The sequence below is a fragment of the Heterocephalus glaber genome, unplaced genomic scaffold (genome assembly GCF_053883595.1).
Source record: "Heterocephalus glaber isolate CG9 unplaced genomic scaffold, H.glaber_assembly_v1.0 deba00000281, whole genome shotgun sequence".
NCBI classification, from domain to species: domain Eukaryota; kingdom Metazoa; phylum Chordata; class Mammalia; order Rodentia; family Bathyergidae; genus Heterocephalus; species Heterocephalus glaber.
Window position 1 is genome coordinate 959316 of NW_028258139.1, and position 12356 is coordinate 971671.

Below are 12356 nucleotides of genomic sequence, written 5' to 3' on the forward strand. Positions count from 1 at the left end.
TGTTTTCGCTCTTGCAATTTTGCTTTATTCTATTCTAGTATCTCCAGTGTGGAAAAAACAAACACACCCAACACCAAAGCTTTCCGTCTGCTGCTTTCCTTTCACTTCGACCCTTGCCCCTTAGAAGCAGTTCAGTAAGAGGCAGGTTGACAACCACAGGTTTAAAGGTAGAATATGTCCTTTCCACAAATACTGACATACTTTGATGCATAAAAGACATTTTTTTCTCATTTTCCCTCCTCCTTTTCTTCCAGAAATCCTTTTCCTCATTTTCATCTGAATATGAAAATAGACCACATTCTTCAATTAGTTGTGAAATTCTGTAATCCACATTCCTAAATAAATAGAATTTCATTATAGGGGTCTAGAGAAAATACACTCACGTGATCTATGGCATTCACTCTTGTCCTATTTTTCTTTTTCTTTTATGTTTTTTGCTTTATATCCTTTCTGCTGCTCTTACTGTACACTATTAGCATTAATCTGAATATCATTAATATTTAATTTTCTGCAGCCTACTATATTATACTTCTTTCCTTGAATTTTCCTGGATAGCGAAATAATAGAGATCTTTCTAAACAAGTTCATAATTACCTAATAATATTTGGTTAGCTTCTCAAGTTACTTTTCTCTCTCTTTCCCTTTCTTTCTTTCTTTCTTTCTCCCTCTTTTTTTCTTCCCACCCCTACACATAACCTCTCAAACTCCTTCCCCCTTTCTTCCTGGGCATAAAAATATCATCTATTATGAAAACCTACTTTTTCTTCTTTCTCACATTCTCTTTGTTTTCTGGGGCTTTTTCCTTCCCTGTCTTTCATTTTTCTTTTTCTTACTTCTCCTAATTCCCAGCATATCTATAGCATACTATTCTCTTATCTTCCTGAGCTATTAAAAAAGTTGAAAACTATTTAAATAAGTTTTGTATGTTGATACAGTATATGATTATCTCTTTGTATACTGTTATTACCAGTGACAGCCACACTACTAGGGACAGATCTTACTCTGAATAGGATGAGTAGGTATCAGTACAATTCACCAAGAAGAGAACAAAGAGTTGGTTCTTTGAAAGAATAAAACTGATAAATTTTTAGCCAAAAAAAAAAACCAAAAGAAAAAGAAAACACCCAATATAAATACAAATGAAAAAGAGAAAATTACAAAAGACATTACTGAAATCCAGAGGATTATAAGTCACTATTTTAAAATTTTATATTCCAATAAATTGGACAATCTGGAAGAAATGGGTAAATTCCCAGACATATACGACATACAAAATTGAACCAAGAAGATACAAAAGCTCTAAATTGACAAATAACTGGCAATAAAATTGATGCAGTAATAGAAACTCCAGCAACTGAAAAAAAAAAAAAAAAGCCCAGAGCCCAGTGGATCGATTGCTGAATTTTATAGGAATAATCAGGGAATTAATGTCAGTATTCCTCTAACTCTCAGATGAAACTGAACAGGAAAGAACACTGCAAAACTCAATTCTATGAAGCCACCAGTACCCTGATACCAAAATATAGACAAGTACTCAAAAAAAAAGGAAGGAAGGAAACGAAGGAAGGAAGGAAGGGGGGGGGAGAGAGAGAGAGACCCAGACAGACAGACAGCAAGACAAACTATAAGGCACTCTCCTTGAAGAACATCGATACAAAAATCCTCAATAAAATACTTGCAGACAGAATGCAACAAGTCATTAAAAATATCCTACATCATGACCAAGTTGCTTTATCCCTGGAATTCAAGGATGGTGCAACACATATAAATCAATAAATGTAAATACAACACATACAAAAAAATAAAATCAAGAATGAAAATCAAATGATTATCTCAAAAGACACAAAATCCAACATCCACTTATGATAAGAACCATGATGAAAATAGGTATAGAAGGCTCTTCCCTCAAACTAATAAAAGGCATTTATGACAAACCCACAGCAAACACCATACTAAATAGGGAAAAACTGAGAACATTCTTTCTAAAATGGAATGAAAAAAGGGTTTCCACTCTCACTAGTTCTCTTCAATATAGTATTTGAAGCTCTAGTAAGAGTGCTCAGACAAGAGAAAGAAAGAAAGGGGATAAGAAAAGGAAAGGAAGAAGTTAAATTATCTCTATTTATAGATGATATGATCCCTTACAATATAGACCAAAGAACCTCCACCAGAAGACTCTTATAGCTGATAAGCATATTCAATAAAGTGACAGGATCCAAAATCAGCACATAAAGATCAATAATATTCCTGTATACCAAAAATGAACCCAATGATAATGAAGTCAGGAAGACAATCCCATAGTTTCAAAAATATTAAGACAAAGGAATCAACCTAACCAAAGAGGTAAAAAGTTTCTATAATGAAAACTATAGAAATGTGAACAAAGAGATTGAAGGGTACATTAGAAAATGGAAGACATTCCCTGTTTCTGGATAGATAGAATCAATAACACCAAAATGTCTATATTACCAAAAGTGATTAAAAATAGAATTAATACAATTCCTATCAATATATCTATCAACAGCATTCTTCACAAAACTAGAAAAAAATTCTAAAATTTACACAGAACCAGAGAAGATCCAAAATACCCAAAGCAATCTTGAGCAAAAAGAAGCAGAAAGGATTACAATTCCTAATTTCACATGATACTACAAAGCTATAGTGACAAAAACCATATGGTATTGGCACAAAAATAGACACAGAGACCAATGGAATACAATGGAAGATATAGAAACAATGCCCTGCACCCTCAGCAGCCTGAGTTTTTTACAAGGAGCTAAAAATATACCTTGGAGAAAAGATAGCCTCTTCAACAAACTGTGTTGGAAAAACTGTGAACAATGCAACTAGATTACATATTTCTCAACTTATACTGAAAAATCAAATAAAAATGAGCCAAAGACACAGATATAGGACCAGAAACTAAACCTGCTTGAAGATAACATAGAGAAAATGCCTGAAGCCATAGGCATAGGCAAGGATTTCCAGAACAGAATGCCAATAGTATAACAAATAATACCAAGAATCAATACATCAGATTAAATTAAAAAGCTTCTGCACAGCAAAGGAAAGAATAACCAGAGTGAAGATACAGCCTACACAGTTGAAAAAAATTTTTGCCAGCTATTCTTTTGATAAGAGAATCAATATCCAGAGTACACAAAGAACTCAAAAAATTAACCCCTTCCAAAATAACCCAATGAAAAAGTGGGCACATAAACTGAATAAACACTTCTTTAAAGAAGAAGTAAAAATGGCCAATAAGAAAAAAAGTTCATCATCTTTGGCCATTATGAAAATGCATATGAAAACAACTTTGAGGTTCCATCTTATTCCAATCAGAATGTCTTTGATCAAGAACACAAAAAACCTACAAATGCTAGCAAGGATGAAGGCAAAAAGGAACTTCTACCTTGTTGGAATGTAAAATAGTTCAACCATTACGGAAATCAGCATGGCTAGTCCTCAAAAAGCTAAAAATAGAAGTTCCATTTGATCCAACTGCATCTCTCCTGTATTGCCCAAAAGAATTAAAGATTTTCATACCATAGTGATACATGCATATCCATGTTTATAGCAGCCCGATTCACATAGCTAAGCTCTGAAACAGATGCCCATCAATGGACAAATGGATAAAAAAATGTTGGAAGTATACACAATGGAATTTTATTCAGCCATAAAGAAGAATGAATTCATGACATTTGCAGGAAAGTGAATGGATCTTGAGACTATAATATTTTTTTCTTTAAATTCTTTTATTGGTACATTAGGTAAACAATACATTTACATTTATCATTGGGTACTTGTACCTGTACATGATGAATCTTGGTTCTTATTCTTTCCCCATTCCCTGTGCTCCCTTCACCCCCTCCATCTTTCCCTATTTACAAAGATTTTGTTTCCATTTTTTCCTTTTCTTATAATTTTCCCTTTCTCTTCTTTCCTTTCCCCTTCCTCTCCCACTTTTACCCCTTTGGACCCTTTCTTCCTATTTCAAATTATCAATTATTCATTTTAATCATTTTAATCCTTATTTACACTTTCAGTTTCTCACACCAGAGAAACTATTCAATATTTACACGTGTGTCCTATTTATTTCACTTAAGAGTATGACCTCAATATGCATCCTCTTAGCTATATATGTCTCTAGCTTGTCATTTTTTATGGCTGAGTAGTACTCCATTTTATAAAAAAAAAATCCACATCTTCTTTATCCAGTGTCCAGTTGATGGGCACTTGGGTTGTTCCCAAACTTTAGCTATTACAAACTGTGCTTCTATAAACATGGGTGCACATATATCGCTGTGGTATGATTCTTTTAATTCTTTTGGGAAAATACCCAGCAGGGGGATAGCCTGGTCAAATGGGACCTCTACCCCTAGTTCTTTGAGGTATCTCCATACTGATTTCCACAGTGATTGCACCAGTCTGCACTCCCACCAACAATGGAGAAGGGTTCCTTTCTCCCCACACCCCCGCCAACGTTTGGTATTGGTTAATTTCTTGATAGCAGCTGTTGTTCCTACAGTGAGGTGAAATCTCAGTGTTGTTTTCATCTGCATCTCTCAAATGACCAGTGATGTTGAACATTTTTTCATATGTTTATTTGCTGCTTTTACATCTTTATTGTGACTATAATATTAAATAAGTCAGACACATGAAGTTAAATTTGCCATGGTTTGTCTTATTTGAGAAAACCAAAATGTAAATTAAAGAATAAAATAAAGGTAGCCTTTGGAGATGGGGAAAGGGATGAAGGGAAGGTAAGAGTATGAGATGAAGAAGGGGCTTGAAAATGATCAAAATTATATCTATCTGTCTATCAGTTCCTCCAAATGAAAGTAAATATTATTTATTGAAAACATATACATTTTTAAAAATAAATAGAATTTGTTTTTCATGTCAAAAATGCACTAACATTTCGAGAGAGATAGAGGGCCTGAAGGAAATGCTATGCTGATCAGAATAAAGAGAATTCTTTCATACATCTCTTGTCTAGGCAAGACTAAAACCATTACTACTCCAATGATGGTGTTTTTGTAAGCCAGATAAATATTGTTTGTGCATTTTACTGAATTTACTTTGATAATCTCATTCTCACGATCCTGCATCCCTGGGCTGTCCTTATAAGAGGACATTTCATGATGCACATCACCGTTTGTTGCAAATGCTGCTGATGCTCTGTCCCATGTCCTCTAGAACCATTCCTGGGTTCATTTGCTGCTACAGTAGATAGTTTAGGTATGCTGACTATTTCCTACCTCAAAGCCCTGTGTCTCTTGCTTCTTTGCCTAGGTTTCACATGGTGGGACAATTCTGAGGGATGGTTAATAGCATTTCTCTGAAGATCCTTAGCAAGAAGGTACCCCAGCAATAAGCAGCTCACTATTATCCTTTACAGATATTTCTTGTGTAACAGCTTACCTGTTTAACAACTGTACAGATTTATCACCAAGCTCACTGTTTGGATTTATAATCTGTCTTGTTTTTTGGTACAGTTCTGTACATGTTGTTTACAGAACTGCAATGTCTTTTTCTTTGGTAAAGTACATGTTGTTTACGTAGTACTGTAATTTTTGCCAATTGTACTACATGGTACACTATAGTTTTGTGTTCTGTTACACACTACAGTGCTGCATGTAAGAGTTATGCAAATAAAAGCAAAGCCATCAAGTTGGAGTTTCCTTTGACCATTTCTTTGTTCTGAATATTGTAATATCCATACTATATACTATTCCTCATATAGCAATCAATTCATTTAACGACCCAGTTGCACGAACAGAACTCAGAATTTAAACAAGGATTGCGTGTATTGGTTTCTCTCCCTTTCTTGCCTCAGTGTTCCCACTCCTTCAATTCCTAGGGGTTTAAATAGGTCATTTCTAGATAAATTACCTATATCTAAATTTTTCTCTCATGGCCATCTTTGGGGCAAACCTAAACTACTGCACAATACCTTTTTTGTTTCTTAAACTAACTTTAAGTTTGAAGACAGAATTTAAACAGGGTCTGTTAGTATGTTGCTGCTTTTAATTATACCACTAGACACTGTGTAGAGAAAATAACAACAACCAGCCCAATCAGCGATTTAGGAGGTGAGTAGTGGCTGGTATAGAGTAATTCTGATCATAAAATTCCAAGGTTACCAGTTTCTTGACTACAAACCTCTTGAGATTATGTGACGATTCCATTATGTTCCACACAATGAGGAAAATAACTTAATAATGTAAAATCTAAAAGGAACCAGGAGGGAAAAGCACTTTTATATCTCTAATTCTAAACTTTCACACTAAAACCATTAAATTCACACTTCTGGTCTTCTTTATACACTCACTGCAACTATAGCTCCTACTCAATTTTAATTTCAGTCTATTATCTGTTGAATGATATACATAATGATGAACTAAAGAAAATCAATCATGAAAATGACAGAAAATCTTAGCATGTCATCCTAATAACTTCACATGATGCAACACTGCTGTAAAATGCTGCATGCTGGCAGAACAACTAGCAGACAACCAGGAGTGATGGAGCCTTCACTATTTATCATAAAGTGGGAGGGAGGAGTCGGGTCCATGCAAAGTTAGTAGGGTTCTTCAGAGAATAATATCACTGATCCCATAGATAATCAATAATAACGTGGTATATAAAATTTTATTTCTGCTCTAGTATTAGTCATTTTGTTAACACTAGTACAAAATGCCTGACACCCTCACCTTAAAGGAGGAGAGGTTAATTTCAGCTCATGGTTCTTAGAGGATTCAGTCCATGGTTGGTTGGCTCCAAGAAAGAAATACATGGCAGAACAGCATGGCAAAGGAAAGGTGCTGGATCAGTGGAAGCCAGGGAGCAGATAAAGAAGGGAGGAGCAGGGGACAAGAATACACTCTACTAGGTCACACTCCCAAGTAGCACAGCTCCTTATCTCCTAAAAGCACATTCAGTTATTGAACTCATGAATGGATGAATCCACTGATGAAGATAGTGCCCCGTGTTCCAATTACCTTTCAAAATCCCCACCTCTGAACACATGAGACTTGCGGGAAACATTCAAGATATAAACTGTATACTTCCCCTGGCTCCAAAAAGGCTCATGTCCCTCTCATTATATAAAATGTATTTAGTCTATCTCTAAAAGTTGCCTGTTTCAGCAGTACTGAAAAATTCAAATACAAAGTCTCTCTGAGATTCAAGGCAAATCTTGAGTCTCTGTAAAAATAAAAAGAAGCTAAATACTTCCATACAATGGCACAAGATAAACATTTCTATTCCAAAAGGAAGGAATAGGGAGATAAAAAGGAATCAGACCAAAGGAGGACCAAAACACAGCAAAGTAAACATTAAATTCTGTAGCTCCATATCTGGCATCCAAGGCATATGGCCATGAGATGTAAGTTACAGAAGGTACGAGCATCCCTAAGCCTTTAACCTTGCTGGTAGCAGCCCATGTGGCCTCTCTCTTGAATTGGCTGTACTCATACCCTGCAGCTTTCCTCAGCAAAGAGGATCCATGCACCTGTCAATTCCAACTTCCTAGAGTTTCCACTACACCTTCAGCTTTCATCTTAACAGCTTTAGGCATCACCCTCTAACAGGTACATTGCTTGGCTTCCCAGGCCTTACTTTGAAATCAGGGTATAAGCCTCCATGACCCTGCTACTCCTGCATTATGCATGTCTGAAAACTCAGCACTACATGGATGACACCAAAGTCTGCTGGTATCTCAAGCAGTGACCTGATGTTTTTGTACCACAGCATTAGTGGCCTCTGAGTGCCTGTAAAGCTGAACTCAGGGAAACATTTTCCTAAGAGGTCCTGAATAAGCAGGGCACCCTGGGCCTCTCTTCTAAAGCAGTCTTTCAAAGGAATTTATCCTTTTCCACCCTGAAACCTGTGATGGGTGGGTCTCCTCTAGTCTTTAGATGCCCTTAAGGAACCTTTCTTCTTGTCCTTGCACAAAGTGCAGGTTCCTTTCTAATAATAAACAGTACTAATCTTTTCAGCAGCCACATCTCTTTTGGCCCCATATTTGCATATAGTTCTTTATAGCTCCAAGTTGAAGTTTTTCAATTATTTCTGCTCTTCCTTTTGTCCCTGATTCTCACTATAAATCTGACTAAAAGTAGCCAGTAGTGCTCAGGCCACAGCCTTAATGATTGGGTTGTCCTGAAATTTTCCCCACCAGATTAATTAACCCACCACTCTTATTCTCAGTCAAGGCAAAGTCTCAGGACATGGGCAAAACAAGGACACATTTTCTGCCAGAGGATAACACATATGGTCTCAAGTCCAACCATCAATGGAATCCTTGTTCCAAACTAATACCTCAGGAGCTTGACCTTTATCATCCACATTTCTATCAGCATTTCTGAACTCCACCCAGAATTACCGATCAAACTTCTGTGTATAGCCTTCCAGGGGTTCTCCATCTGGCATCTCAAAAGCTTTCCAAACTCTTCCTGCAACCAGTTCCAAAGGCTTCTAAACCAGTCAGGTACAGTCACAGCAATGATCACTTCTGTGATTCTAATCTGTATTAATCACTTTCACATAGCTGAGATAAAATATCCGACACCCATAACTTTAAGGAGGATAGGTTTATTTTGGCTCATGGTTTTTAGAGGACTCACTCCATGGTTGGTTGGCTCCAAAGCAGGAACAGCATAGCAGCAGGGCACTGTAGAGGAAACGTGCTCTCAGTCCATGGCAGCCAGGAAGCAGAGAGAGAAGGAAGGAGCCAGGGACAAGAATACATCCTTCTAAGCCACATCCTCAACGATTCACTTTTAACCAGGCCCTACCCTCTAACAGCACATTCAGGTATGGAACTCATCAATGGATAAACCCACTGGTGATTATAGTGCTCCTACGATCCAAAAGCCCCACCTATGGACACATGAGACATTTTGGAGACTTTCACAATCTAAACTATAACACTTGTAAAAGGAAAAACTAGGCATAATTTTTTTGTCTCATCCAAAGCAGAACTCCCTTTCCTATTCATTCTAATGAAAGCTTCGATGTAATCTACAGTGACAAATAAAATGCCTAGGTGATCTTTAATATCTTTAACAAACAACACTTACAAATCTGAGAAACAGTATTCTCAAACTAGTTTAAGGAGTCCTCTTCTTTAAAACTTTATCTTTAATCAACAACTCCCCAATCCTTAATTTCAGACCCTCAAGTAGTACTTTCCTTCCATATACACTAAAGTAACATTAAAAATTAACTGGGTTAATAGATATCTCATTGTAACTTCTCAAATATATTATATATAGAAAAATCATATTTATATGAAAAAGATAAAAGAGAATAATGAGGAATTTTGAATATAAACATAATAGAGTCAATTTGGGGATGCTATAAAAATAGCCATGGTATTGTTTTAAGAAATACCTTATAAAGTTCTTTGTATGGCCTGACATTTTAGAATAAAATACTTTGCAGTTGTCAGTCCTGACAGAGCATGCTCATATACATTTTCTCCGCTATCTTTTTGACACAGTTAGTTCTTTTCCTTACACTAGCACTAATTTTTAATGCCTTTTTCTTTGTTCTATTATTCATTATAGGTTTTAGCATGTCTCATTTTTCTTTTAAGAACAACTTCTAAAACTAAAAATATTATGAAGTCAGCTCGGGAAACTTATGTTAAAGATGTTCCAAAACTAGAACTTGAAGAATGTCAGGCACCTTTTAGATTTTAAATCACATGTGGCTATCATTAGAGAGGTTGAACCTGAAGAGTCCCTTACACAGACTTACCTGTCCTCTTCGGAATCTTACTGGCATGTTAGATTTGTGCAGCAACCTAAGGCCAGAATCTCCCCTCTCCCCATAGAGACAGAGAGAGACCTCTGAGTCTGTTTCTGCTCGTTTCAGCTGTCCAGTGTAGACATCAACATGGTATCTCACTACTGGCAAAGCAAGATGGAGAGAAAGCAAAAGGAAATCTGTTACTTCACTGTTCACATGAATAGAAGCCAGATCCATGTGTTCTTGGGCTATAGTAAAAAATGTGATATATGAAATTTCCTCAAATCTGGACTTTCTGCATATATCAAGAGACTTCTGGCCTTTGGATTTTAACTATAACTATATTTAACTATAAATGAGCATTGTTACGTCATTAGCACACACACAGTATGTATATAACTTTATCCAAAGGAGAAATAAAATATTCTTTGAAAGGCTCTTCTTCTACATATAACATAGGACATTTTATGCTTAGTATTTTACAGATGAGGTAAAAATGTTATAGTATATAATGTTTAAAGTTCAAAATAATGCAAGTTTCTTTTTTTTTTTTTGGTACCAGGGATTGAACTCGGGTCCTTGCTATTGCGCAGCAGATTAATGCAAGTTTTGATGAGTAAATAAATTCAAATTAAGTGATGACATGAGGTTCCCGGCTAATCCTCAACAAAGCCAGATGAGAGAAGGCTGTGACATTTCTTAGCTCTCACAGCCTCAGTCTCTATGATGGCAGCTGGACCATAAGACCCATTTTGAAATATGCTTAAACCCAAATCCACCAATTATTCATGCTGTGACAATGAAAAAGTCACTTCTCAATGACAGGTCGCCCAAGTTGGACCCCTGCCCAACCAGAAGGGAACACCCCCCAAGCAGACAGGCTACCTGCATCCACAGGAGCATAGCAATAACAGAAAAGCAGCAGCCTTCCTACTGCTCCTACCACCGGCCTGTTTATGAGCCAGCCCCAGGCCCTTCACCCATGGGACCCTAATATTTCCACCCTCTTGACCAGTGCCCCATCCCCTACCTAAATTCCCCCATATCAATCCACACACCCTCTTCTCAGTGCCAACAGCCTTTCTGCCCTTGGTCCATCTGCACTCAGACAACTAAAAACTCTCGCTTGAACTCTGCCTGCCTCAGTGGTCTCAACCACACCTCAGTCAGATCTTACACTCAATGGGTGAAACAACTCCCTTAGAAGCAGGAAACAGTATTCTGCAAGTGAATAGCTCAGAAATAAGTTCAAGCAGCTACAAGACAGTTTAAATAAGATACATATGTGAACTTTAGCAATATACCGGGAAAAACAGGTTGTCCTTCTTTGATTACAGGAAGCTCACAAACAAGATCTCCATCTGCTTGGATCTGAGACAGCCATGCATTTGCTACAAAATCTAAGATCTTCTTGCTCTTTATATGCTGCATGGTTACCTGGGATTAGAAAAAACAATGATCAAGTTGCATGATTTCCAATTTCTCATAGAAGTCAGAATTCAAAATGCACCCCAGGCTTGGTAAAATGTAATCTGTGTACTTCTGAGGTGGTGGTGATGGTTGTCAGTAGTAATAGCATTCTAGTGGCTATTATATATTAGGCTATTATTATTTGCCAAGTATTATTCTACATGATTTATTTTAATCATCTTTTAATTATCACCAAGTAAATGGGTAAAATTCTTACAACATTATAGATAAGAAATTAGAAGCTTGAAAATTTGAAATAGATTCTGTCTGATCTATCTCAGTTTTTCCTAAGGGATTGACCAAAAAAGTAATTTACAGGAAGAACTCCAAAAAAGTTTGTGTTTATATTAATCATCAAAGCAAGCTATACAGTAGAACTTTTTATGCCTTTTAAGTTTATTTATAGTAGCTGTATGCTGTGCCCTCAGCGTGCACACGTTTCAGTGCAGTGCCTTTTCCTACCTGCCCAGAGGATGCTCAGTGGACACCTCCTTAGAGCTTGCTCCTTGGTAGCTATTTCACCCAGAGGCTGTCCTCCATTCATCATGCTCTCCTTCACATCTCAGGAGACTAGCAGAGGACTTGCCTCCCCTCTAATTGAAATAGATGAAGTGCCCTTCTCCTTTTAAGATGTGAGTCAATATCCTAAGTAAGGTCTCGGCCCTCCTCCTCACTTTCCTCTGCCTTCTTTAGGAGCAGGTAATAACCACCTTTTGGGTGATTATTCTCAGACCTCATCGCTGTAACACTCTGCCTTTCTTGCTGTTTTCTAAAGCTGTCTTTAGGCTGTTTCAAGAATTTAAATTTAAAAATCTGACAATTTTATACGCTGCTTCCAACTTTTTCAGCAATCCTACCTGTCATATAAAACCCACAATCTTCAACATAAGGAAAAGTTCATGACTGAATCCAATCTTGCTAGATATTTCTTTCTCATATCTAATACTCTAGTTCTACGTATCTGTTCTTGGTTCCATGAGCTAGAAACATGTCTTCTCTTGATGGGTTTCATACATACTCTAATTTACTTAGAATCACTTTCTTCTAACTCATTACTGTGTTGAGGATGCCCCATATTCGTTACATAGCTGAGACATAATCTTTCTAAAAAGTCTTTTGTGAGCCCC

General features: G+C 36.8%; 1 protein-coding gene across 3 annotated transcripts in view; it reads right to left on the reverse strand.

The window, feature by feature from the left end:
• Nucleotides 1–12356, reverse strand: part of Rp1 (RP1 axonemal microtubule associated) — a 226275-nt gene that overhangs the window by 12277 nt on the left and 201642 nt on the right. For all 3 annotated transcript variants that reach the window (XM_087185399.1, XM_087185401.1, XM_087185394.1), the window contains exons 21-22: nt 11064–11196; nt 9769–9920 (exon numbers count right to left, since the gene is read on the reverse strand). In XM_087185399.1, the coding sequence (XP_087041525.1) occupies nt 9769–9920; nt 11064–11196 (285 nt within the window). The remainder of the gene's footprint in view (nt 1–9768; nt 9921–11063; nt 11197–12356) is intronic.